Source organism: Neltuma alba, unplaced genomic scaffold (assembly GCF_004799145.2).
Source record: "Neltuma alba isolate B1F8T4 unplaced genomic scaffold, ASM479914v2 tig00012939_pilon, whole genome shotgun sequence".
In the NCBI taxonomy this organism is placed as follows: Eukaryota; Viridiplantae; Streptophyta; class Magnoliopsida; order Fabales; family Fabaceae; genus Neltuma; species Neltuma alba.
In genome coordinates, this window is record NW_021637305.1 from 264388 (window position 1) to 292182 (window position 27795).

Sequence of the window (27795 nt, forward strand, 5' to 3'; positions counted from 1 at the left end):
TAATCCTCCCCAGGTGTTTGCCTTTAGATATTTTTTTGAGACGCGCTTCACTGGTCATGGATTGTGATTGCAGATATTGTGAGTTTCTAGTCGTCCCGTGTTGAGTTATCAACTGCTCGGAAAACGCCAAACATAGATGTCTTACTCGCTGTCTGATCTTTTCCCGGGCGCAATTCCTATTTACACGTTGTAGGTTTCTTTTGTTTTGGGTTGAATTTGTTGAGAATAAGGAAAAGCCTCTCATTAGGTGGTGTGACCTCAAAAATTCCTGCCGTTGCCGTCAGGATCTCGTTTTTAAAGATTTTGCCTGTCTTTCCTGGCCGTTTGTCAGCATCAACAATGAAGCTTGACATGGACAAGATTCCTGGGTGTTTTTGACGAAAAACAGTGTTGTTTTATTTTACATAGTGCCGTTGATACAACGTTTTTGCTCTTTCTCTCTCTCCCTCCCTCGTCTTTTTATACCCGGAATCAATTTTATTTTAAACATTGTCGAGTAATTTTTTACGTCTGGATTTAAGCGGACCCTGCCACCTGTCACTAGAAAACTACAAGTGAATAAATAATCATTTTCCTGTTAGCCATCTACAGTTAGCAAATTGGGATTTTTCTGCCGCGCTGTTTCCTTTTGTGACAAATGTAAACTTAAAAATGAGCTTCGCTTTGAATCCTCGTAGGTTCGGTTCACACTTAACCAAACGGGAAATATCTGTCATTTTTAATCTTGCCTTATTTATTTTAGATTTTTAATTCAACTTGGTGATCCCATAAGCAAGACACGAAATCTAAAAGAAGCGTTATATATGACTTGTGAATTATATATTTTATGAGAAAACTTATATTTTATCTTTTTTTTTTCTAATTAGGTTCTTCGTTTTTAATTTGTTTCGTCTTTGTTATTCTCATCATATTCGTCCAATATATTTTTTGAATATGAAAAAAAAAGTTAAAGAATAGCTTTGAAATGTTGAAAAGGGTTTAAGAAACTATTTTAGAATGTTAAATAAAACTAAAGAGTAATATAACAAAAATAAAAAAATTCATCGACCTTAATTAAAATACAATGGATAAATTAAAAGGTCGAAATAATAGTCAACTCTTTGATTATTTTTATACCAATTTGACACAGATATTATTGATGCATTGAGAAAGCAAACGTGTTTGTTATCAAAAAAAAAGAAAGCAAACGTGTTGAGGAATTGGGTGATTCTTTTGAATGAGGATCCCTAAAGCTCATACCTGGAGGAGTTTTCTTAAGCGTATCAAATGAACATTTCTTTTATTTATTTTTCTTGATTTGTAAAAATAATGCCAACACCTCACATGTTTCACAAAAACACACCGCGTATGGAGCTTCTTCACCGAAAGACTACTTCAGGGATCCATCTAGATTCGCTTTCTTTCATATTATAACATAAGGAAACATTTACATGATATGGAGACAGAAACTCCAAGCTAGAATAACATGGAAATATGGTACAATAACAAGCAAGGACAAATTTCCCTGGGACAAATCGAAGACGTTCTAGGCATTCTATCCTGTGTTAGACTTACAGCTTCCAATAGATTCCTAATCTGTGGCAGATTCCAGCGACCACAGCCCAGAAAGTGATCTCTGCAAATATGACATACAAGAGGGTTCCCACCCTCTCTGAGCGCCACACATCCACGAATACGTGCTTTTGAATCCAGTGTACCTATTTCATCACGTCAAATCTGGTTAATTAGCTTCCATTCCAACTAGGAAGTTATTGAAACTTTTACGATGAATCAAGGGATACTGATTGTGCCTCTTACCAGCGAGTGTTTTGGATCTGTATAATACCACCCATTCACAAATGCGGCGAAGATTCCCTGAGCTGCCATCACATATACTAGCATTGCGTTCATTCCTATCCATTCCAAGAACAAGAATGGTGTCCGAAATCCCCACACATCGATCTGTATATCAGGGAAAGTGAAGCAGAGTGATAATAAGGTCCAAAGTTTTGTTAATTTTTGAAGAAAGAAATTAAAACTGATGCTTTTGGTAGTTACCAGCAGGTAAAAGCCAGAGAAGACAATTCCAGCTGCCCCAGCTGTGAAGCAAACGTAGCTGAAGCTGTAGAGTTGCTTGTTCAGTGGGATAGCTGCATTCAATGCATGGCAAAGTTTGTAAGGTTCATCTTGAGGGAAATGGCATATACAGTAGTTTATTTTAAGACGTCATTGTCTCAGAAACTCACCATCTGTGAAATGAAGTATTATGGCAACCACCAGTAACACGATTGCCAAGGAGACCCATTGCTTGAGCCTCTCCGAATGACGCTGCCCAAATAAATGTTCACGTTTGTATCTTCAATAACTTGCATGTAAATAAAAGATATAATTTATCTGTGAGTGGGGAGAAGTCTGTAACCTTAAAGTGGATCAAGACGTGCCCATAATGGATCCCGATGGCACCAGAGAGGATAGCTGATATAGAACTAGATAACAAGGAAAACAATTATTCAATCCATGTTTAATTGGTTAACAACATCTAACGTGACTAATTTCGTATAAGAGCTCATTCTGGATTGTGGAATGAAAGGCAAAAGAAATAAAAGAACCTCAACAATCCTTCGGGTTCAAAGGGAGCATGACACCAAGCCGGAGCATCTTTACGAAGAGGACCTTGAGCAGGAGAGCTCAATGTGCACGCCTAGATACATAAAAATAGAGAATTAGGAGAGGACTTGAAAGAGCACTAGTCTGAGCTTATTAAACAAAGGTGTGTTTAGGTATGCAAGTGTCGATGAATAGGAAAAGGCAGGGTTGGTTCTGGGCATATCTAACCTTCAACCGAGTCCAAACAGGCTGAGAATAGAGATGGTTAACCCCCCAAACTTGTCGATCCACGTATCCCACGGCGTTGCATGCAGGCCCCAAGTGTCCTCTCATCCCGCAAATCACCTAATAAATTGTGAAAATAATCACAGAATAAAACAATAGCCAAAACAAAACAAAGCAAATACATGCATTGAGTGTTGCTGAGAGAGGAAGTGTACCGTATATTTCTTGGGTTCGTCTTGACTATGATCGACGAAACTCCAATCTGGAACATAGAGAGCGAAGGTTGTAACCATGTAAATGGTGAATGCCACAAAGCCCCCAATCCTATGCCATGCATTTCCGTCAAATTCGGGGTATATTTCAGAGCTACAAGGTGTGAATATGGAATCGTGATGTTGCTATCTTAATTCTTACCATTGCCATCGATAGGCGGTAAAAATGGAGAGGTGTCCCGGGCTCAAGGTGGTTGGCCTAAGCTTGGTGGTGAATGTCTCTATCAGGGCCACGACACAGTATACGAGAGCTATTCTCTGCACTCATATTAAAGTGGCCATACAACAAACTATAAACTAGAACGGCTCTGAATTATATTGTTCTTTTTTAATTTATAATCTCCAAACCTGGAGAATGCCGCACCACCGGATGAATTTCATGTCGACTCCGTAGGAGAGATCATCGGGAGCATGAGAGTATCCACCTGTAGTATTTTAGACACACACATCAGTGTAGTATTTAATATATATGGAGCATATTCTTTTATCATAGCTAGCGCTTATCACATTTGAGGACTTTTGACTACCTTGCAGAAGAATACCCCAAAATAGAAGCTTCAAGGTCCTAAGTATTATCTTCTTTACGGCATCCCTCATCTTGGGAACTCTCTGCAATCATTGTGAGAGCACAGTGTTTATCACTGATATATGTCTGGACGAATTTATTCGTTCTCAGTATATGTATGATCGAGCAGTGGCAACTAGCCTTGCTTATATTGCCAAGTTATGATTCAAGCAAATAATTTTAGGCTGACACGGTTTAAAGAAGAAAGAGCACAGTTGTGAAAGTTGGAATGAAAACGAGAGCGTACCTTGAGAGCAAGGGCTATGGCAACCCCAACAATGAAAAGAAAGAAAGGCATGACAAAATCAGCCAATGTACACCCATTCCATGGGGAGTGATCGATTCGAGGATAAGCTCCACCAGCATCGTCCACCAGTATCATCAACTGCACCGAAACATTCACACACACTCAAACAGGATTATCAAAACCCACATGTTTTACTTTAAAGCCAGCAGTGGAGTAATATACACCATGAAGTTTTCTCTGTGCGTGACTGCGTGTATGTATTTAGACAGGATGTAGACTAACCACTACGGTGAGGCCTCTAAATGCGTCCAAGGTTGCAATCCTCTTGGGTTTCTGCTTCGCAAGCGGCTGCTCCTGCTCTATTTGCTGAACGGTGTCACTCTCCACCAGTGGTGCTCTTGTTTCTTTCTGATGCTCAAGCTCATCTTCAATGGAGTCCTTCAAATCATGGTTCCGATCTGAATTCCGGCGCCCTTCCTCCATTCTCCTAGCTTCAACATCCATGGCTTCTTCAATATCAGCGTCGAAGCCCTTCTCTCGGTAGAACGAAAAGGTGTCGAGAGTGCAGGGGCAATAAATAATTGCGGAGAATTACAGAGAGAGACAGAGGACAACGCCGGCCGAGTTAGCTTGCGCTCGCAAAGATGAGGTGGGCCATATATATATGTGTGTGTATAAAATTATAAAGAAACTTCGGTGCTCACGTATTGAAAAGAGGCAGATTAAAGGCTTCTCTCGTGAACACTAAAAGCCGGAACATGGTCTCCATGATCGAATTGAATAAAGTGAAACCGTGAGATCAGCAGTAGCATGGTTCAGGCTCTGAAGTTAAAGAAGCAAAGAAACAAACAGATAAGAGGCTGGTGGGGTTTTACTTTTCGTACAAGGGTGTGTTTGGATGAAACCAAAACGTGATTTGGAAAAGTGATTCTGGAGAATAGATTCCGCGGAAAATAGATTCTGTGAAGAATAGATTTTGTAAAAAAGTGATTTTGAGAAGTGAGAGTGTTTGGATAGTTGTTATCAGAAGCATTTTTTATATATACAAATTACTAAAAAAAAGACACAAGTTAATATGATAATTACAGAAAAAATAGATTTTATGATATATTTTAATTTGAAGGAATAAAATTGTTAATAATATGTTTTTTACCAACATAATTAATAATACATAAAATAATATAATTAATAAATAATTAATGTGTATATATATTTATAAAATATAAGATTAAATATATTTATAAAAAATATGTTTATAAAAAAAAATAACAAGATACATATCATATAGGCCCTCATACTCGCTTTTTTTCTCCAAAAGCAAAAAAATTTTGCTTTTTCCAAAACCATAGTTTTGGTTTTTGAAGAGGGTGTTTGGGTAGATTATTCCCCAAACCATGGTTTGGGACGTCACCCAAACACACCCTAGGCCTAATCCAGCCCGTGGGTTGTTTCTTCTTGTCGCTGGCTAGTTTCGCAGACTCTGTTTTCTAATAATTAATAGTCCAAGTGTGGGTCTCATTTCGTAACCTATAATTTATTTTAATTTTGGGTTGGAAAATAAATTAATATAGTTAGATCGCACAGCAAAGAGGTGCTCACATTTAAAGGATTGCCTATGTATAGGGGGAAAAAAAGAATAATGCTTGAAAGTACATATCAATCATCAGTATATAACATATACATTAATTGATGCCTTTTTATTTACCCAGACGGGAACAGAACGGAATCCGTCGATTCCTGCATTCTTCCTTGTTCATGCTGTGGCCGGCGATTCCACCACATATCTTAATCTTAATTATGTCAATTTACATTATATGATATTACTAATATCAGAGCAGGGTCTAAACTTTGACGTGTTGTCAAGGTCACGTGAGTGCTAACATTTAATTCATGTTCCTACCGTGATTTAACAGGAATTAATATTTTAGTCCTCAATTTTATCTTAGTTCGCATGATAGGCAGTGAATTTAAGTTTTTCTTAAAAGCGCCACTTGATCCAGTATGTCTCTGTTTTTCGTGTTAATTCCTCAAGTAGCAGGATGCTTGAGATCTCCTCATCGTTGGCGTGGCTGGTGAAAGAAACTGGGGGGAACATAACTAATGGAGATGGGAAGGTGGCACTGGTTACCTATGCAATTTTCGCAGATCAGTGGCAAACAATGTTGCAAACAACAAATTGATTATTCATTAAATGGCTTAAATCAATTCAATGCTCCTAAAACCAACCACATCACACGACACATCCACTAGTTAAATTCAATGCCGCTTCTAACACTTATTGTGTCTTTTTTTTTTTTGGTGAATACATATATCTTTTTATCGGAGACAATCTTGTTTAAGACACTATTAACTACTAAATATGGACAACTCTATTGATGAGAATTCAAACCTTGATTCACCATATTGTTGGGAGACTAACTCTTCCTGTTGGGTCCAACTCCGATATATCGTGTTGGCAGAAGACATGGTACGAAATCCTCCGTTTGATGGGCCCAGAAAAGCCCGACAAGAAGAAGAAGAAGTTGTCCATTATAATCATGGTCCAGCTTGAGGGAGCCCGATATTATTATGAAATCGGCCCATAGAGATATAAGATAATTATTTTGACCCAGGTCAACCTCAGTTCTTTTCTCATACGATGTTTGACGTAGGTCCAGCGCCCATTCGTCTAGATATTAAAACAGACAATTTAACCATTTCAAATAACCAACATAATACTCCTCTGATTCTTAATATTAAACATATTTAATTAATTTAATCAGATTAAAAAATTAGGTAAGTTAGTTAATTATAAGAAATATAATACTCCTCCGGTTCTTAATAGATGACCCAATTCTTAAGTTAGTTTTGATCATAAATGTAAGACCCATTTATCATATTTATCAATTTTCTTTAAATTACCCCATGAATACTTCCTCAACCATAATGAAGTAGAAGAGGAAAATGAGTATTAAGAAAGATGATCATGGTATTTTAGGAAAAATGTGTTACTTTTCTTATAATTAACTAACTTACCTGACTTCCTTAATCTAATCAAATTAGTTAAATGGGTCTTATACTAAGGACTGAAGGAGTATGTTTTTTTTTAAATACTATAATCATCTTTTTTAATATCTTTCCTCCCTCTTTTACTTGATTATGGTTGAGGGAATATCTATAGAGGTAATTTGAGAAAAATTGATAAATATGAAAAATATGTTTTATATTTAAGACCAAAATTAACTCAGCAATTAGTTCCTATATTAAGGACCCGAAGAGTATTAGTATTTTGGGCCAAAACATAATACTATTACGATATAAAGAGAGAACTGTTGAATTCAGGCATACTCCACAAGTTTTGCAATATTTTGATGGTCCCTAGCCCCAGCAGACACATTAATTCAATTGACAGAGATCAACATGTTTTTCAAAAACAAAACAAAAAATATTCATGGTTCATGAGAAGTACACATCTTATAAAAATATATAAAATATAAGTTTGTACTATCTCTGATTCTTAATATAAGATTTCATTTGATTTTTATTTTGACCTTGAATATAAGATCTCAATCTCAATTTATTTTGTCTATCATATTTATGTATTTTTTCTTGTCAATAAAAATATTTTAAAAATATAATATTTATTTATTACAAATAAAAAATTTCACTTATTTTCTCAACCTATTTAAAATTTAAATTATATTATCCGCTGCCAATTTATATTGGTTGAATGAGTAAAATCACAATATCCAATTTTGTGGGGCATGCGACTTAACAGGTATTCAAGTCGATGCTGCCAATAGGCGGAAAAATCCAATCACATTTAAAAATGACTTGAGGGGCCCACAAGGGCATTATTTACAGGGAACGAGAGTTGGGTCGAGTGATGTGGAATACGGCAAATCTTATCCCCTCGTGGACGTATAAATACATGGAATGGAGGGAGCTGCTAAATGTGGAGTTCTCAAAACCTCAATATATAAAAATACCCAAATTCCCGAAAAATAGATAAATTTGTCCAATTTGACTTGGTAAGTACTGCCACGTCATATTGAAAAGAAAAGAAAAACTAAAAAGTAATACCACGTCAATAGTGGAAAAGGGGGCTGGGTAAAACGTGTTTTGAGTTTTGAGTTTTGACTCAAACTTGATTGATCAGCCAACACGTCTTGCCTGGTCATTATGGGATGATTATTGACACCCTGGGCCCCATCCCACACACAGTCACTTCCATTCCATCTCTTTCATCACTTTTTTCAAACAGTGTAATTTTTTTCCGTGTTTTAACCTTGGCTCTATGTTTGGCAAAAAAAAAAAAAAAAAGAAGCATTTTTGCGGATTTTAATTTATCCATCCAAATGGATTAGAATCGGTCGTCCCACACTTACATGCCTCGTTCTTCAAATACGCAGGCCACGTATCCCTCTGTTGAAAGAAACCCTCAACTGCAAGTTCAATTTTTCACACATTTTAGTTTCTTTAAATTTAATTCAGAAAAGTACTGCTATTTTATTTTTGGACTATATTTTGAAGCTATCTTCCATAGAAACATTAGGCTGGGTTAACTACTGTTTATTTATTTCAGTTCTAAAAAATTTCCCGGCCTAATATTTTAATTTAAACTTAAGAGGTGACAAACTGTAAAATAACAATATTATTCACTTAGCCAGAGACAAAATCTTTCCTTTTTAGAGGGAGATCGCAGATTTAAGCATTTGAATATAAGTATGTATATTTACACACACACATAAATACGGGTGTCTTAAATTGTAGAGTTTCTGAAAAAGATGTCCACTTGAAATTATGGCTCAAATTTAAAAAAGTTGCATGGTTATAAGGAAATCTGGATCAAGATTGAAAATACACGTAGTCCGCCGCTCAGGTCATTTCATTTCGTGTGTGGAAGGGTGAGGCCCTATGAACAAATGAGATTCTTTTTTGGGACTGGAAAAAATAAATAATAATATTTTTAGTAAATACACTTTTAAAAATTAAGAAAATATTTTGATTAAAAAGCTTAATTAAACTGGCATATAATACAACAATATAAATTATATATTTAGGTAATATTTAAAATAAATTATGAGGGATTGTTATTATTGTTATTTTTATTACTAGTACAATTAAGGTTATTATTATTATTGGGCCGATAAAGGATTATGTATGAGCTGTGTTTGGGATAAAATGCTCCGTGCAAAGTGACTGTTTATAAAGGCGCTCATGTCAGCGACGATCATCCCTCCTCGTTTGCGTCTCTGCTCCTTCCTCAACAGTACCCCCAACCTTCTTCACTTTCATTCTCAATTTCTTTCTCTGTTTCTGCAGTTTCCTCTGCATCGACCTGTTGATCGCGGGGACCCAGCTCGGACCAGTCACCTTCTCCGCATTCCAGTGAACTGGCCCCGCCAATTTCCCCCCGGCCCTTTGATTTATTGTCCCAGAATTTTCGGAGCACTTTGCAACATCGAAACATTTCTGTTTCCCTTCCCACTCCCAGATCCGTTAGCCGTTCGGCCCCGATGCGGAAATTCGGGAGGAGAACCATTGACGGATTAGGGACATCCTCGGACTAACTTCTTGGCGTTTATGTCACTACTTTACTCATTCAGAATCCAATCACGAGCTACTTCTGAACTCGTTTCTCAGCTCCACAACTTAGGGTTAGGGTTTGTCGCGTTTCAGAAATGTTTAAGAAAATCATGAAGGGGGGCAAGAAGCCCTCCAGGTCCGACCCTAATGAGTCATTGGTTTATGGCTCCGGTCCTACAGCGAACCGCAATTCGGCTCCGGCCCCCACCAATGTGGTCGGTAACCATGCCTCTCGGACTGGTGCTGCCGCATCGGGCCCTAATTTTATGGCTGGTGCTCCTCCTTCGGGTACTATCGAACCCCTTCCGATGTTCCGCGATGTGCCCGTCTCGGAAAGACAGAACTTGTTCCTTCGGAAGTTGAAGGTATGTTGTTATGTTTTTGATTTTACGGATACCTTGAAGTCCGCTCGAGAGAAAGAAATCAAGCGGCAGTCACTTATGGATTTGGTTGACTTCATCCAATCCGGGTCGGGTAAAATTTCAGAGGCTTGTCAGGAGGAAATGATAAGAATGATATCAGTAAATATATTCCGATGCTTGCCTCCAGCATCCCATGAAAATACAGGACAAGAGATTACCGATCCCGAAGAAGAGGAACCTTGTTTGGAACCAGCGTGGCCTCATTTGCAGCTCGCGTATGAGTTGCTTCTGAGATACGTGGTGTCATCCGATACGGATACTAAGGTTGCCAAGCGGTATATTGATCATTCGTTTGTGTTGAAATTACTTGATTTATTTGACTCTGAGGACCCTCGGGAGCGAGAATATTTGAAAACCATCCTCCATCGCATATATGGTAAATTCATGGTTCACCGGCCATTTATTAGGAAGGCAATTAATAACATTTTTTATCGTTTTATATATGAAACCGAGAGGCATAGTGGTATTGGCGAGCTTCTGGAGATTCTGGGGAGTATAATCAATGGGTTTGCTCTGCCAATGAAAGAGGAGCACAAGTTGTTTCTGGTGCGGGCGCTAATACCATTACATAAACCTAAACCAGTTGCCGTATATCATCAGCAGTTGTCGTACTGCATCACTCAGTTTGTTGAAAAGGACTACAAGCTGGCTGATACAGTCATTAGGGGTTTGTTGAAGTACTGGCCAGTGACCAACTGCCAGAAGGAAGTTCTCTTCCTGGGGGAACTGGAGGAAGTTCTAGAGGCGACGCAAGCTGCTGAATTTCAACGTTGCATGGTTCCCCTGTTTAAAAGGATTGCGCAATGCCTCAATAGCTCTCATTTTCAGGTTTGTGGGGTTTATAATGCTTATGATTAAGATTAGTGGCTTTTATGAAATTTGAATGCTGCAAATGGAACAGTTTTTTTTTTTTTTTTTAAATGTAATTTTGCTATATGGAATTATGGATAACGGATCCAAACACTTGAACCCTGAAGATATGTTTACATTATTTATTTGCAACGAGAGCATATAAATTAAGTCCTATCTGTATGGCTTAATTTTATTCTGGCGTTTTACGCACAGAAGTTCGCTTATAGACAGGCAAGTGATCATTCTTATTGGAAGGACATGGGCTTTGAATCCATTTTGGCTTATCTTCTTCAAAGAAGCTAGTAGTGAGCTGACAAAGTTGAATAAAATTGAAATTCATCAGATGACTATTATTTGACTTCTCTGATGAAATTTGGAAGTGCCTTTTCCATGTGTAGAGTGGATAACCTTGGCCTTATCAATGGGGATTTTTTATTTCAAGAAAAAAATTATTTATGGCTTGGGTCCTTTGGATGGCAGCTAATTTTCTGTTTAAGCAATTTTTAAGTTGTAATTTATTTGTTTCTTGGTGCTTCTATCTTTGTGAGGATATATTTCATAAAATTTTAAGCATGCCAGCAAATCAGAAGTTGGAGATGAACTTGTCTGCTGCGTGCCCAAAGTGAGATCTGTTGAAAGTTGAAATCCTTGAATGTGTTCTTCCTGTGCCGAAGGATTTTCACTAATTAGTGAGCATTTACTTGAAATAAGGACTATATTGGCGTCATTGTAGGATTTTTTCTGCAGAAATTTTAGTGATGTTTGACAATATATAGAAATATTATAAAGTCATGTCTAGTCTAGAAAGATCCTGAGAAAGGTAAGCCTGGAGCTTGGTTATGGTCTTGACATGTAATAGATGGTTCCAGGGTATCCAATTAAAGTAAGAGATCAAGATCAAATTGCCTTGCTCCGTTTATTCAATATCACTCTGCATCCTGTCGTTTGGAAAGTTTGGTTTCCCACCAAGTTTTTGTTGGTCAGAACTTAGCATTTGAATCTTGATCCATCTATTTTGTAATTGATGGTGATAATATACCCAATAATCTAAAAGTTATTTATTTTGTTTGAACCATGGGATAAAAATAGTGATAGGCAAAATTTAGAGGATGCTATCTGAATTTCTTCCCAGATTCTCATATTTGAATCTAGTTAGAATTGGGTCACATCTGAAACATAAATGATTGTGTTTCCTACTCACACTTCTCGTTATTGAATGATCTTGTTAAGATGTTAAATGGCTTGAGCTTGAAATTGCTAGTGCGAAATTGTACGTTGGTTGATATGTTGAGGCCTTTGGCAATGATTTTAACTGTTGGTAGTGGTATATTTGGGTCTATAATGATTTTGCTTGCTTGGTGATGGATGATTTCTTGCTAGAACAGTTAATTCACTAATATTTCATTATGTCAAATTCACTGTGTATTGTTTTTATGCATACATTCTGACATCCGCATTAAGATTTTTCTGAGCAAAATACACTGCCAACTCTAATCATTCTGCTAGTCCTAGTGCTTTTGTTTCTGGGTGAAACATTTTTTAACCTTGCTTATAACATTGAAATTATTGTTTCTTGGTTGGTTGTATTTTTAGAATTATTGACTTGGAACTCTTGGAGCTTGTATTCCAAGTCCTTAGCATTATTCACTGATTTAATCTCTAGCTTAAAATTTTTTTCTATCCTTCTTCATTTCATTACTAAGGAAAGTATCATCAATATTTTTATGCTGATAAGTACTTTTACTGGACTGCTTCCTATGTGCAGCCTTTAAATTGTTTGAGTAAATTACATGAATCTCCTCTGCGTTCTTTTGAAATTATGTAGAATTTCGTTTTATTTTCTAAACTTAGACAGACGTTTCCCAGACGCAAAAGTGAAAATTACAAGGACCTAAGCTTTCTAAAATCATACAGATCTTGATAGAGCCCAAGCAGAGTAGTAGATATAAAACACTGAATTTATATTAAGTGTCAAAGTATTCTTCCCCTCAATGGAATGAAAGGGAGGTACAATATAAGAAAACACCAAAACTCACACAGAGAACACAAAAGGAGACACATCACAATAGAAACAGAAAATGATGAAGAAAGTTGATTTTCCTCCTCCCGCAACTTGGGATTCGAGAGGCTAGAACTCTCTTCACCACATTTAATTTAATAAGACAGAACTTCCCTCTCTCTCTGAACCAAAAGGAACATTTAAAGACCCAGAAAGTTACCCCTATCCCTAGGGGCATTTCATGCCTACTCAGATAACACTTCTTTCCCCTTGCGGCCAGCAACCATGGGATAATCTTCTACACTAGCAGTATTGTCCCCTTCTTACCTCTTCTTTCTTTCGTCCTAATATGTCTTGGCGAACTCAGTAGCTCTATGGAATCTCTTTTCTATTTTGAAAAACCTCCGCGTAGCTCCTCCAAAAAATGAAGAGTTAAACAACGTATTTCTTATGAGTTTAGCTGAAATACCACAATCTTCCTATGTTTAGGGAATGCTTGTGTACATTTAGGGGAAACTCTGTAATTTGCCCTTTATTCCAGGGGAAATTTGGGCAGGTTTTGAATATAGAGGGAATGTGTGCAACAAAATTTAAGAGAAGTTTGTATTAGTTTTTACAATATAGGGATATCTGTATAATTTTTGTAGAACTTAAAAGAGATCTATATAATTTATAATTTGTTGCCACTGGATTTTTTTGCCAGCAAAAAATTCCCAGTTTTGCCCCCATAATGAATGCAAATTGCGATAGAGCTTACTAGCATCTGCTAAGTTTCTAGGGTCTGGATTTATAGGGCAATCAGAAATATTTTGTTAACTCATATTAGAAGTTGCTGTTCAGCTTGGGTTGCCAATGGCTTGTGGTTATTATAAAGATATATATAGGTTCCACCGAATCTTTTATTTCGTTGAACAAAAAGTTTGGTGTGGGGTGTTCTGTAGTGGAACAGTAGGAGGGAGGAGTAAAATGGTGTTGCCAAATTGATGGCCAAGCAAAAAAAAAAAAAAAAAAAAGGAAATTGGTGGTGCCGAATCATTCCTTGGGATCTTTTTTCATTCATTTCTATATTTTACTTTAAGAAAGGAGGAGTTAATCATTAATGCTCTTTTTAAGCAAATCCTTCCTAGGTCGCTGAAAGTTGTCATAATCAGTATAGGATATGGGGCCTTCTCCAGATTAGGATTTGAATTGCTTCGACGGTACCGTAACTTGCATTGTGTGCTTGTATAATATTTTTAAATATTCCCTGCGGAATGGTTTACTTAGGCACAACGTTTTGCGATGCAGGTTGCAGAGCGGGCCCTCTTCCTGTGGAATAATGAACACATTGTAAGCTTAATTGCCCAAAGTCGGAGTGTGATATTACCAATAATATTTGAGGCGTTGGAGAAAAATATCCAGAGTCACTGGAACCAGGCCGTTCATGGTCTGACCGTTAATGTTCGGAAGATGTTTATGGAAATGGATGCTGAATTATATGAAGAGTGCCGGAGGCAGTATGTAGAGAAAGAGGCTAAAGCCAAAGAGTTGGAAGAGCAGCGGCTGTTGAATTGGAAGAGGCTCGCAGATGCTGCTGCTGAGAGGGGGGGTGATGCCATGATCACAGACTAGCCTCATTGCCTTCATATGATGGGATTATGGATTTGCTTCCCCTGATATTGGTGCCCATTTTTCGTTTTCTTATCTGGGTTTCTTTCTTTCCCACTTCATTTTTTCTCAGTCGGATGATCATCAGGCGGCAAAAAGCAGCGATAGATGTAACTTAAAAATGTACTCGAAGTCTGTTACCTATATCTTCAGATTAAGAATGTTCTGTGAAATATTTTATTGTATTTTTTTGCTTTCCAGAGAGAAATACGGAAGTTTCCCTCCGTTATTCTTGCCGGCATGACGCAGCATGTTACTACGTTGCATCGCTCTGATAGACACCACTGAAAGTAAGGTGAATGTAATACTGTGAATGAATTCTTTTTCCCTCTTGTAATGTTTTAACCTTCCTACGGTTCCTTTTACTATTTTTTAATTCAGGAATTAGATAGATAGATTATGCTCAACAAGCCTCGAGAGCTCTTCGAATAAAATGTTAGCACAAATTTTATGAAATCAATTATCCGTTTCTTAATTGCGAACAATATATATACGTAAATATATGGATATAAATAAAATTTTCAATTCTTTTGCCGTTTTTGGGGTGATCTGAATTTTCTTTTCATCGAAATTCGAAAAAAGTTTGTGAGGCTCAGCAAACCCTACAACCGCGAGTTTAGGTCCGTTAGGAAGCCTGTCCAAAGGAAAACACGTGAGTTGCGCGTGACTTGGGTTATTTGCCTGTTTAAACCGAAATGAAATAATTATAATTAATAATTATTTGTGTGTGTTTTGAAGAGGGGAGAGAGTGTCTATCCTGCTCTAGACACTCGACAGACATCATCCTCTCGAAGGGCAGAAGCGGAGGCCGCATACAAAGGATAAAAGCAGAGCGGTGCCGGGGCAAATGTCGAGGAAAGGTGGAGCTGCTTTACTTCAGAAGGATGCTCCGTGGAGGGCATCATCGGAAACACCTATTCCCAGAATCCATCATTCTCCAATTCTCCGTCTTTCCCAAACCCCTCATTCCGATTATGCCATCTCCGTTATGAAGGTTCCCTCTTCCTCTCTAATTTTCTCCCCATCAATTCCTTCATGGTGCGGTTAATTTACTTATTTATTTTTTTTGGGGATAACGCAGCACTTATTTATTTTTTTGGGGATAACGCAGCACCCCAATCCCATTGGAAGTGGGTTGGCTGAGGAAGCCATCGTGGAAGCAGCCGGTCCTGACTGTATCGTACCAGGGCAGACAGCGCCGCTTAAATTACTTGGCGTCAAGGTGCTGTCTTCTTTCTTGGAAATTTGAACTCAATTTCATAGGCATCGGTTCTTTTCTATCTTCTTTGCACTAAAGAATCTGAGGCGAAAACTGAGCCCATGGGTCCTGATCGTTTATTGGATTGTCGTGTTAATATTAACTATCTAAATCTGCATTCGTCTTGTTTATCTAGGTTAATTTTATACTTGATGCCAGTTTGCGAATTTTATGTATTATTTTCGTTTTAACCAATAGGAAACCTGCGATTTAGTCGATAGCCAGCTTTTAGATGGTTCAGGATTTCATGATGCTTTAGAGTTCCTAAATCTCACACCGCATTGCATAAAACTTTCTTGTTTTGAAATGGCAGTTAATCTGCCATCGGTTCGGGCTCTCTGGGGATCACTTTTCTCCGACTTTTTTGGTACTCCTCCGGTCCTTATTATAAGACCCCATTTGACTTTTTATTTGGTCCTAATTATAAGACCCCAATCCATTTTGTCTCTATATTTATGCATTTTTTCCCAAGATAATCCTTCTAATAATGATAGTTTTAGCCAATATATTTAATTAGCAAGGATATTTTAGGAATGACAACACTTATTTATTATAAATAACCAACTTAACTTACTTCCTTAATCTCCTCAAATAAGTCAATTGGGTCTTATAATTGGGACCGGAGGAGTATTTCATTGAAGGAAATCAAAGGTGTGAATCCGTGACAGATTATTACTATTCCTTATATGTTATATATGTATCTCCTGGGAGCTTTGTAACCTACTCAAGCACGGCCCTTTTGACTTAAGTTATATTCCCTTTGGTTGATTTTTCTGCAGTTGTATGTCTAGCAAAACTTGACAGAGGGACTATATGTTTCAAAAATATTTAAACAGGAATTTGTCAGATGAAAACCCAATTAATGAAATATTTGATACTCTAGATGGTCTCATGATATATTCTTGAGCTTCATAAACCGCAGGGAAGTTACTATTTTGGTTTTTGTTGGTATTATGGGGGACAGGAGAATCCAACCATAAGACGGATCCCTTGTATATTCTTCTTCTGTTGCTCTTGTTTTATGATACCACACACACCCTATATCACTCATCTCATGAGCTTTACAAAATCAACAACAGAAAGCATATTGTTCTAGCAGTTTAGGACCATCTCGAGAAATATTGTTGTTTATGCCTATTTTAGGTAGATTATGTTTGCGTAAGGATCTCCTGCTCGACACTTTACCGGGTTCTTTCATCTCTGGACAGGTCTGGCCTATCACTGTGGACCTGAAGTTTTTGGAACCAGTTGGACGGGAACTTAAGTTGCTTGGGAAGGTTAAGTCCATCTTTTCATACATCTCATGCGTGCAAGGAATAAATGGACTCTTATTAAAGTTGAACGTGATAAGCCATGTTTATGAACTACTCCAAGCCCATTATTTATAGACCCAAGACACTAATAACCTAACTAACTCCTCTACTACATAACATAGAGCCACATGCTATGGGCAGAAACTCATGCTTCTCTTTTACAAATTCTGTGTATAAAATTTCTTTCTTTAAATGCACAGAATCATTGTGACTGTATTTTTAGTGCTCGGTTGAAACTAGTGGAACTGATAATACATTCATGATCAGGAATCTTGAGTATCATCATTGATCAGTTTGGATTTATTAATCTTGCTTTATTTCTTGCTGCGATGTCACTTTTTAAAATTTTCTTGTTTATCTATTGATGTTAAAACTGATACTTTCAGTCCCAGATAAGTCTTGTAATTCTGAATGTTTTTGAACTGTGATGATTAATAAGGGTCTTTATCTACTTGCAGTTCATGGATGATGCTGTAATCTTATGAATAAATCATTCATAGATCGTTAACGTTGTGATCCTTTTGATATATTGCACGTGAAAAGATGAAACAGTTGCAGTTTGAACATCGAGAGGTTAGAAGTCAAGTCAAGATGAGTCACTGTAGATTTGCCTACTTTGATTTTCTTTTTGTTTTTTTGAAGACTACTTGATTGTCCATTATCCAAGTCATTTAATCAAAGATGATTTTGTTGGATAGGGGCATCGTTTGTGAAACTGACCTGAGTACTCCTAATGGAATCTATATATAGATTGGTCTTTTTTTGCTATTCGAGGCGGTGACAACGTTGTTTTACTCTTCCTTTCTAATTTCTTGCATTCGTCTTCTCTTTTGAACCAAGAGGCACGCATAGGTTGAAAAATGAAAATCTAATGCTATTCTTTCATGTGTTTTTTTTTTTTCCTTGGGGCCCGACTATTCTTAAATGCGATTCAATGGTGGTCTGGTCATCCCCCATACTGCATTTCTTGTTCTTTGAACTGAGATATGGTGTGCTTTATACATCCAAATAGAACGAAAATGGAGGGAATGAACTTTTTAATATTTCAATAGTCATTCTTACAATAGATGATCGCTGGAGGGGGGGGGGAATCAAATATTGACGGCTACTAGGAAAAAAAAATCAAATATAGTTTGGAATTTTTAAAGATTCAATTTTTTTTGGGGGGGGGGGGAATCAGAGGTTAAAAGTTTTATTTCCCACCAAGTGTTTTGGTTCTTTGGAATTTTTTCACCATTGGCAGTTCTTTAAAAAGCAAATCTCAACTTTTTTTGGGGGGCCAGCAGCGAATCCCTATTTTAAAATCAAGCAAGTATCCTCTGAAACGTTTGGAGCATGTAGCACGCTATGAAAACCATGGTGGGAAATACTGCGTATTAACTGTTGTTATATGAACAGAATATCGTTTCCGCAGGTTATGAAATAAATGAAATACAAGTGTTACCTCGTTTGCTTCATATGGCAAAGAAGTTATCAAAGAAAGACGTTGGCCAAAAAAAAAAAATGGTCAAAGAAAAAAATATATAAAAAATCATATGCTTTGATATGCTTTGATAGGGGTGGCGATATTTGAGCCCATCTGTTTCGCACTCGTGGCGTTACAGACTGGGTTCCTTCCAATGTATCTGAAGAAAGAGATCTGGATAGAGATCCAAATTATGGTTTGGTCTACTACCTTCCAAAACCCAATCCCCATCCATTCAACTTTTTTCTCTTCGAAGTTCCCGTTTTCAGATCTTTTTTCTCTTTTCATCATAAACATCTATATCTTGTTTAGAAAGGACAAAAATCATATATCCATAACTCTGAACCGAGTTGAAGCAGAAGCGAATGACAACGTTGGCACAACGTGACAGAATTAGTGATGCCAGGAGTAAGCAGTACATCTAATCTTAGACGAGTTAACGACCTAATGTATCCCATGGATGCTTCGGTCAGCACCAATTTAATTAATTGTTAAGTCAATAGCTTGTGGAGATCCCACACACATCCAGTGGTCTACGTAAGAGTTTCCGGTCACACCCTCCTTTTCGCTTCTTCCCTCTTCTCTTTTCTGATCCATCGCTTTCTTTTTACTTGCTTGTGTGTGTTTGTAGCCTTATATATGTATATGTGGCCTTACAGCCCTCTCCAGGTTAAGTGCAACGTACATTGTGATAAATATCAATAATCAGTAAAGCATGAAAGGAGAGATTTTGCGTAAAGGGCCGTGGCTGCAAGAGGAAGACGAGCAACTAACCACCTTTGTTACTTGTCTGGGAGAACGAAGATGGGATTCCCTTGCCAAAGTAGCTGGTATGTATAATTTATGGTGGACGAGACTTCATTTAATGGATCCAACCATGTCAAAAGGTAATGGCCATTGATGTTTTACAGGACTGAGGAGAAGTGGTAAGAGTTGCAGGTTGAGGTGGATGAACTATCTTCGTCCAAATCTGAAGCATGGCCCTTTTAGTGTTGAAGAAGAGCAAGTCATTATTCAACTTCACCAGCAATGGGGTAACAAGTATGACTCTTTCCTTGTCCTCTCTACTGATTCTAGCTCACGCATGACATGACGCTTAATTGTTTTCACTTGTTGAGCAATCCACCAGATGGTCAAAGATTGCGCGCAGTCTACCTGGAAGAACTGACAATGAAGTCAAGAATTACTGGAGAACTCATTTAAGGAAGAAAGCACGAGTAGTTAAACAAGGAGGTTAGACGTGCAATTCTTCATATATGTTTGACCGAATTTGAACTTACTTGGCTTGTGCCATTTAATCACCGTTGTTCTTAATTGCACGTGTTTTCAATGATTTTATATTTAGATGAGTTCCCATGTAAACCAGACAACACTGAACAAGGTGCCTTCAGTGAGGAAAACATGAATGATAAGGCTGGCAAGGATTACGACCAAATCAACCTTGGATGCCCAGAAAATGTTGAGGAGACTAAGGATAATTCCTTTCAAGCCTGTCCACCATCAGAATGGGAAATCACGAGTTCCCCATACGAGATACGAATATCAGATTGGATAGCAGAACTGCAAAAAGATCAGAATGAAATAGAATATTATGAATATCATTGTAATTATAGCTTCCAGTCCGCTGAATCTTATTCTACATGGTTTGACTCTGATACGTGGGCTTGTTCTTATTCAGGTTCCATCTGGGACATGAATTGACCATAGACTTCCCTTTCACTTATGTATTCTGTGTATTTACGCATTGCTATGAAAATTGCATTATGCTAAATGTACTTTTCATTCTGAGTCACATATTGTAATCACTATTCGAAATTCATCTAAACTAGATGCCTTCCTCCCATGCATCCTAAATCTGAGAGTGAAAATATTACGAATCAAAGGTGCGGCAAGTCGATCGAACTCTAGCACAAACTTACCATCAGAAATGGAAGCTATAAAAACTCTGATGATCAGCTGAATTTATGACACTGTTACAATAATTTAATGTTCAATAATTATCAATTCGATGATATAGAAATAATATATATGAATTATAATATATTAAGAATGTAATACAATTGTAATAACTAATTTTAACTAACTTTTTTTATTGATTTGGTCAGATGTTTCTTATAAAAAGGGGTGGATGGAGTAAAACGAAAGGTCTTATATAAACATGCAATAATTTGTCAGATAAATCGAAGGCAGGAAGCAAAATTTCAATAAAATGGAAGTGGCATCCAGCATTCAAGTAAGTAACAATTTGCATATTATTCACATTCATTTACGTAAGGCAACCTTTGTTCTTTCCCTTTTTGTTATAAATATTCGATCGGATAAAGAAAACTATATAGATTGGTGCTATAATACAAGTAGATAAGGGCCATTATTGGCTAGAGAGTTGGTCAAGAGTGAAATAAAATAATATCCGCTGGTCAGATATTACATGTTAATAAGAACAAGGTATGCCTAAATGCAGCGAACGGCCGGCCACAAGTAGGCGTCACATGCTATATAAGGAAAATATAAATCACTTTTTTTGGGGGGGGGGGGACCCTCTCGCTCTTTTTCCCCCTTTTTCTTTGGTTAGAATAATGGGCAGAGGTTAGACAAAAACCTACCAAACAATTAAATACATAATCTCCTGCGAGAAGTAATGTTGAGAGCTCGCATAAAAAAATGATTAAAGCTGTGTATGAAAATGAGTGGATAGGAAGTAGATTGGAATTCTTGTTTCTTTTTATCCATTCAAATCCTTTGCTTTTAAAATATCTTAATTATTCCTTTGCCCTGACTGGGAGCCATATGAAAGTGCAAGTAGCTTGGAAACTGTCGGATGTCCCGAAGGGACAAGTAAATTGGAAACTAAGAATTAGAAGGAGAGCGATTAGTAAAACGAATGCTCCACTCACTTTTTTTTTTTTTTTTGTGATACTCCGTTTGATTTTAAATATAAAACTTAAGCTGGTCTTTTTTCTTTACCCAATTGAATAAACGAAGGTGAAACAAGTGGAATATAATTAACCCATAGTAGCGTTGTAGTTGGACTTGGACATAAGAAAGAATGTGTACAGCATTAGCTCATTTTATCTTTACCCATTTGTTTCGTATTGTGACCTTCAATGATTGATCGGGAAAAAAAAATGGCAAGAGAAATTTAAAAGAAGAAAATGGTAGGCAGGGGAAGGGTAGTAGAAGAAGAAGAATATGTATGTACAGCCTTAATGATGCCAAATCGGGGAAGTGTTAGAGAGGAGCAGGCGTCTTTCAATTTCATTCCAATTGATAGAAGAAGAAGAAGGAAGCATCACAGTTGAATGCTTTCACTCTTCCTAATGTTAAGAAAATGCTACTCAAAAGGCCCCCTTTAATATCACAATTCGCATAACCACCCCCACAAGAGTGCTATCAAACACCATATCACACCCACCCAATACGCCTCCGCCGTCAGCTTCGCCGTCCCCGCCATATCGTCAGTGTATTCGGGTCCTGACTCTGTTATCTCATCGCCCTCTCCGTTCGGCCCCCTGCTCCACATCCCCAGATTGTTATCCCTGCCAATTTCCATGTTAGTTTTTTTTTCATCAGAGAAGCAAACATCCCAGAATAAATAATAAATAAATGAAAGACAGCAAAGAAGGAAACCTGGAAACGCCGAGCACGCCGGCGTGCATTATGAGGAAATCAATGTGATCGGCGGACCTAGGCTCTACACTGTAGGCCTTCTCGTACTTGACCTCCACCCCTTCGCCGGAAGCCACGAAGAATGCTCCATTCACCATTATGTCCCCTTCCGATCTCCAGTTCCACCCCTTCCACTTCCCTTCCTCCGTGTCCACTCTCTTGGTCACCTCCTTCGCGAACGGATTCGTTGGCGCTGTGTACCGATTCCCCTGGCTGTTGATCGTGGGGTTACCGCTGCCTCCGATTGCGTACATCTCCCAGTGAGTGTAGTCGTTGTTGACGACGTGGATGTATCCCTTCCGGCAGCGAGGCATTCTCTGGACCAGCTGCTCGCCGAAGTGGTTGAAGGCGATGGTGACCTGCATCCCGGAGTCGGGCTGGTAGTCGTCGCTGTGGCCGAGAAGCATCACCTCGTTGTGATGAGAGAAGTAGTTGTTGGATATGGTGATGCCCGTCGAACCCATGACGGCGTCGATCAACCCGTCCTTGCACCGAGACAGAGTGCAGTGGTCGATCCATATGTCTTTCGACCCGAATATCGATATCCCGTCGCCGTCCGACTCTGTTCGCCACCCATAGTGATCTGGGCTGGATCGCACGTTAGCCTCCCCTGTTCACCCACCGCAAATGCCTTTTTAATTCTTTTTTTTTTTTTTGGTAAAAATTGCATAAGCAGTCGATTGATCCTGATTAAGAACTTTTAGGAAAGTGCAAATTCATAATTGAGGTCAATTTTATGTGCCAATTGGTGGGAGCGTAGATAAGTTTGCAGTCTGAAAATTGACAAGTCACAAAAATCAAACCGGGCCCACCTAGAAGAAATTAAGAATAGATGCCAAATAATTTTCCAGAGAGCGAGATCAGTGAAGCATGCATTACACATTAGGCTGTGACTCCAGCCATGCATTTAATTTCAACAGAATTTTCTCGGTCACAATTTCATCCTAAACTTATCTCATATACATCGGTCTATATTTAATTTGAATAATTTAGATTTAAAATTTTTAATTAATTATTTTTAAATAGAAAAAATTAGTTTTTAAAAAATAACAGTTAAGATATTATTTTTATTTTAGATTCTATACATATTAAAATAATTATTTTAAACAAATAAACATTAAAAAGAAATCAAATCCGAACCATCCAAATGAAATATAAATGATACAGATTTAATGAACTTAGATGTTCATCAAAATATCGAATCCCCACACTTTTCCCGGATTATCATTTATATCATTTAGCGAAGCAAGTCCTTTTTTATGGGGGGGTATTAGCAAAGCAAGCACTTTAGAATGACAATACAATAGCATGAGTCATCCATCCGGTAAAGCAATAGCCTCCAATATCAATGTCATCTTCCTCTTTTTTTTTATATATATTTTTATTTATTAATCCAGTGAGTATCATTGCAAGTGTTATCTCCTAATCCTGTTTCCTGTTAATATTAAAGTTGCACTTGGGTGAGTGAATTCAAAACTACAAAAATCACACCAACATGTTTCTTTCAAGCCCTGGGTTGATTATCATCTTTAACATTTAAACGAATTTCACGAAATATTGAGGGGGAAAAAAGCTGAAAGTGACAAGGAAGACATGAATAATGACCTGAGGGGCGACAATGGTGGATGTGAACGTTGTGAATGATGACATTGCTTATATACTGGAGAGTGATGCAGCCACCGCCCACAATGTGAACGTCAGCACCACGGCCATCGATAGTTTTGAAGCTGTTGAAGATGAGCTCCTGAGACAATTTAATCATCATATTACTGGGGAACACTATCCACAGTGGCTGCGTCTGAATCACGCCGTATCTGAGTGTACCAGGTCTGGGGTTGACGGCGTCGTCGTCAGAGGAGTCAGTGACGATATAGAACTCGCCGCCCTGACCTCCCTTGGCGTACTGCCCGAACCCAATCGCGCAGTCAGCTAACCTCTGCCTGTTGTTGGGCCAATCTGGGTCGCATTTCCAGCAATCGTCAATTGGGTTCCCTGTTAAACACGATGAGTCTTGTATCTGCGAATCTGCTAGCATCTGCCTTCTCGTTATTGAAGCATTCACTTTCCTACAAAGGAAACATGAATAAATAATGATAAACAAGTGGATATTCACCCAGATCTAGTCATTCGACATATTTTAGGATACTACATTGCAATGTAGGACCACCCACAGAAGGAACAGAGTGCTCTGCATCAAGCCCCTGAGAAACAAGGGTAACATGTACCTGTGAAATTCTCGAACGACAGAATCTGGGTCCGGATGCTGGCCAGGAAGAGTGAGGTTCAGCATTGCTCGGCCGAGTGGCGAAAATGACACCAGAATGCAGAATAACACAATGCAGTTTAGTTGGAGCATTGTTGATGAAGAAGATGCAGAAGAGACAGCAGTTCACTGGCGTCACTCTCTCAGAGTCCAACCTCCATGGCCAGCTACTGGTCCAGAAGAGTTGCTAGTGTTTTCTTAGAAGCATTGATGAGCAGCGAAAGACTGAGACTGCCCTACTGGAGCAAGTTAGATGCGGCAATGAGAGAGAGAAAATGTGAGCAGGAGTAGAGGATAATTTGGTAGTATTATCCTCTTAATACTATGTTTAACAGTGTCATTTCGTATTTACGGTTCCGACCCTTTATTTATAATCATTGTTTAGGGCATGTTATGAAGATGATGATGCGCAAAGGTAAAAAAGTGGGATAGGTGAGAGAGAAGGAGGAAGATTGTGGCATGGGAATCCGGCTGTTCTCGAGGAACTGGTCTAGGGTTTTTGAATGCAACTCGCAACGCAGCGCGAGTGAAAGTTTGAAAATGGGGCCTCTCCTTGAGCTCAAAATTCCACTTTACTGTCATTGTAAGTTCTGAGGGAATTGAATGCACGCACCAATGAAGGGTAGGTACCATTTTCCTGGCCAGTATCGCCTTTTGACTTTTTGGATCCCTATACCCTGAATTCAACCTCTCCTTGCTATCCATTTAAAATGATCAAGGACAAGAAATAAGTTCCAGGGGTAATTCAAAACAAGTAATTTTTTCTTCTCTCTCTTTTGTTTTTCAGCAGACCCATGACAATGATTGTTCTCAACCGGGGGAAAAAAAGAGTGTGTATATAAATATAAACAACACAGCATTATATATAATGGACTTAATTCGGTTGCTTTAAGCTGAATTGACGTAATTTGCGGATACACTTTTATAGCAGATTAGCAGCCGTGAATTAACAGAGCGGAAACTTTGCTGTGTTTTTTGGGTGAGCTTTTCGAATGAGCTCTCCGTTCGGATTCGCTTTGGCCGCCATCAATGTCTACCTTCTAATTAGTGCATATGTCGCTATTTAATGCTAATATGATAACCGTAAGGGAAGGCAGTTTGCAACGACACTCGGATACGTGGATATTGTGTTCTTTTAACTGTTCCGCTAGTAGATCCTCCGACATCCCTTCCCATGCGCCGAAGCTGGCCATTGGAGTGACCAGGACGTTACAAGATTGTTTGAAAATAGGCGAAAATATTCATGTTTTGCTTATTCATGCCATAAATCGCTGCTTGGTTGGAATGTTCTGGAGAAAAGGGAGTGGTTTGATGAAGGAAAAACAGTATTAACGACGAAGGTGATGAATGGAGTGTCGCGGGCACAGCCAAAAGGCTTAAAAGGTCCGAATGATGGTGTCAGTTGTTAGCGCAGGGGACGACACGGAGCTTATTCACCTACAGACTGCCCAGATAGGAAGGGCGAGTAGTTACCAATCACCCAATATTCGGTTGTTTCTTTTCATGAACACCGGGACGGGACCCCATGACAAAAGAAAAAGGATAGAAGAAAATGTTAAAAAAATCATAAATATGAATCTGCAAAAGAGCCTTGCAATGATACGGTTGCCTCTAAAGTCGTCATCTTTATTGATACGCGGCACTCCCTTTTTCAAGAAAAATAATACTCCCTCCGTTCCTTATTATAAGAGACATTTGATGCTTATGACATGTTTCTATATATAAGAGACACTTAAAAGTTGTCTCTACTTTTTTGTGTTGATTTCCTATTTTACCCATATTTATTGTCTCCAACTCACACTCTCTCTCCTTCCCATTTCTCTTTCTTTTAAAAATTTACTGTTGTTCTCTCTCATGCTCTCTCCTTATTAATGAGGGCATTTTTGGAAAAAAAATTATATTTTTTACATATTAATTGTTCGTAACTAATTTTAACTGTTTTTTTATCGACGTAATTCGGTTATTCGTCTCTTATAATAAGGAACGGAGAGAGTAATAATTAGAACTCACTAGTTTTTTCCTCCCCCGAGTATTTGGCTTGTGACTTGTGAGTAAAGCCAATATTTTGGGCACAAATAAGGGTGAATCACGGAGGAGTTTTTTGGGTTGTGAATTATTGTATTATGTCGTAAATTGAGGAAAGAAATGAAATGTTGGTAAAATGGTCAGTGTCACCGGGATGGCCGCCACATAAAGAATAAAGATGAATCTGGGAACGTTGCATGATATATATAAAAGGATAACTCATCGCAAAGGAAAATGCAGTGTGCATGGACATTTTTAGCGGAGCGTTCATACTCTTTTCGTCTGCAACATGTAAAGTGCAGCTCTGCAACCAATCTAATTTGAAGTATTTGGTAGGATAACAGGAAGGAAGTTAGGAAGGGCCCACTTTAAATGAGTGAATTTTTCTGGCATGACCAAACTTGGACTTGATGTGTATGTTGTGAACTGAACTTTTGAGAGGGTGGAGGCGAATATGCCCGCCATAAATTATGTTGACAGAATCGCACAACCTTCACCAACAAGGAGAGGTTGTTCTTCTATTTGGATCCCGCTCTCTCTCTCTCTCTTTCGTCTTTGCCTCGTCGGACGTGGTTGGTTATTTGCAGCGGGGGCTCGCCTGGAGCCGTGAACCATCATCAGAGACTGTGCAGACACACTGATGTGTGCGACCGTATTCGGATTCTGGGGAGACGTTACGACACAGTGATCGAGGCCAACTGTGGGCGCCATGACTGCCGAGCATTAAGACTTGTTGGCGCACATGCCACTGTGATGGCCTTTTTGACTATGTGACTCCTTGGTGGGGCCCCCAGTTTGACTGTTTTCCACCTCCGCTCATTTTTTCTCGGCTTTGGCAGGGTCTGCTATCCAGTATCCAGTACTGATTCATTAATGAGTATACAAGGCCAGGCTTAGCACATTTCAATATACGCATCGCACTCGGGACAATATTATTATTATGATCATTAGAGAATAAAATATTCGCCCCCATTATATTAAGTTCATGCGCGGTCCCCAAACTTGTCCCCACTGTTCTCGCCCCTCCTGCTCACTTTATCAATTATGATACTAATTATAAGGCCCAATTGATTAATTTGAGGAGATTAAAGAAAGAAGTTAAGTTAGTTATTTATAATAAATATGTATTGCGTTTCCTAAAATATCCTTACTAATCAACTATATTGGCTAGGACTATCATTATTAGAAGGACTATTTTAAAAAAAAATGCATAAATATGAGAGACAGAGTGGATTGGGGTCTTATATTTAGGACCAAAATAAAAGTCAAATAGGGTCTTATATTAAGAATCGGAGGTAATATAACCAGAGGTAATATATATACATAAGGATTAATAGCTTAAGATTGCTCTCATTTTGTTTAGTTACTCAAATTTTAAACTATAAATTTTAGCCTCTTATGATACGAAACTGTATAGGTTTT

General features: G+C 38.2%; 5 protein-coding genes across 8 annotated transcripts; 3 read left to right on the plus strand and 2 right to left on the minus strand.

Annotated features, from left to right (window-relative positions):
• Window positions 1-1370: 1370 nt before the first annotated feature.
• LOC114732856 (heparan-alpha-glucosaminide N-acetyltransferase-like) lies at window positions 1371-4511 on the minus strand. Its single transcript, XM_028920232.1, has 13 exons — window positions 4178-4511; window positions 3896-4033; window positions 3611-3692; window positions 3432-3508; window positions 3226-3341; window positions 3027-3135; window positions 2815-2931; window positions 2589-2680; window positions 2399-2465; window positions 2226-2307; window positions 2038-2129; window positions 1798-1941; window positions 1371-1697 (listed from the first exon to the last, which is right to left on the minus strand). Exons 1-13 carry the CDS (start codon window positions 4397-4399, stop codon window positions 1551-1553), a joined length of 1485 nt encoding a protein of 494 aa, XP_028776065.1. The 5' UTR covers window positions 4400-4511; the 3' UTR covers window positions 1371-1550.
• A 4575-nt stretch (window positions 4512-9086) lies between these two features.
• LOC114732854 (serine/threonine protein phosphatase 2A 57 kDa regulatory subunit B' beta isoform-like) lies at window positions 9087-14736 on the plus strand. 3 transcript variants are annotated; one of them, XR_003739032.1, is made up of 3 exons: window positions 9095-10713; window positions 14024-14493; window positions 14585-14736. XR_003739032.1 is itself a non-coding variant. In XM_028920229.1 (2 exons), exons 1-2 carry the CDS (start codon window positions 9559-9561, stop codon window positions 12507-12509), a joined length of 1197 nt encoding a protein of 398 aa, XP_028776062.1. In that variant the 5' UTR covers window positions 9087-9558; the 3' UTR covers window positions 12510-14009. The 3 variants fall into 3 exon arrangements, 2 of the variants coding, with proteins under 2 accessions (XP_028776062.1, XP_028776061.1); XM_028920229.1 differs by lacking the exons at window positions 14024-14493; window positions 14585-14736 and adding an exon at window positions 12468-14009 and having other exon boundaries at window positions 9087-10713; XM_028920228.1 differs by having other exon boundaries at window positions 14024-14701.
• Window positions 14737-15190: 454 nt separating this feature from the next.
• Window positions 15191-17722, plus strand: LOC114732855 (uncharacterized). Of its 2 annotated transcripts, XM_028920230.1 has the most exons (5): window positions 15191-15377; window positions 15495-15605; window positions 15955-16008; window positions 16270-16292; window positions 16850-16918. In XM_028920230.1, exons 1-5 carry the CDS (start codon window positions 15231-15233, stop codon window positions 16872-16874), a joined length of 360 nt encoding a protein of 119 aa, XP_028776063.1. In that variant the 5' UTR covers window positions 15191-15230; the 3' UTR covers window positions 16875-16918. The 2 variants fall into 2 exon arrangements, with proteins under 2 accessions (XP_028776063.1, XP_028776064.1); XM_028920231.1 differs by lacking the exons at window positions 15955-16008; window positions 16270-16292 and adding an exon at window positions 17413-17722.
• Window positions 17723-18554: 832 nt separating this feature from the next.
• On the plus strand, window positions 18555-20132 carry LOC114732837 (transcription factor MYB27). Its single transcript, XM_028920202.1, has 4 exons — window positions 18555-19249; window positions 19331-19460; window positions 19549-19652; window positions 19765-20132. Exons 1-4 carry the CDS (start codon window positions 19135-19137, stop codon window positions 20118-20120), a joined length of 705 nt encoding a protein of 234 aa, XP_028776035.1. The 5' UTR covers window positions 18555-19134; the 3' UTR covers window positions 20121-20132.
• A 1487-nt stretch (window positions 20133-21619) lies between these two features.
• On the minus strand, window positions 21620-24641 carry LOC114732879 (probable pectate lyase 12). Its single transcript, XM_028920259.1, has 4 exons — window positions 24311-24641; window positions 23691-24151; window positions 22047-22695; window positions 21620-21955 (listed from the first exon to the last, which is right to left on the minus strand). The coding sequence occupies exons 1-4, from the start codon at window positions 24439-24441 to the stop codon at window positions 21775-21777; spliced, it is 1422 nt and encodes a 473-aa protein (XP_028776092.1). The 5' UTR covers window positions 24442-24641; the 3' UTR covers window positions 21620-21774.
• Window positions 24642-27795: the final 3154 nt, after the last annotated feature.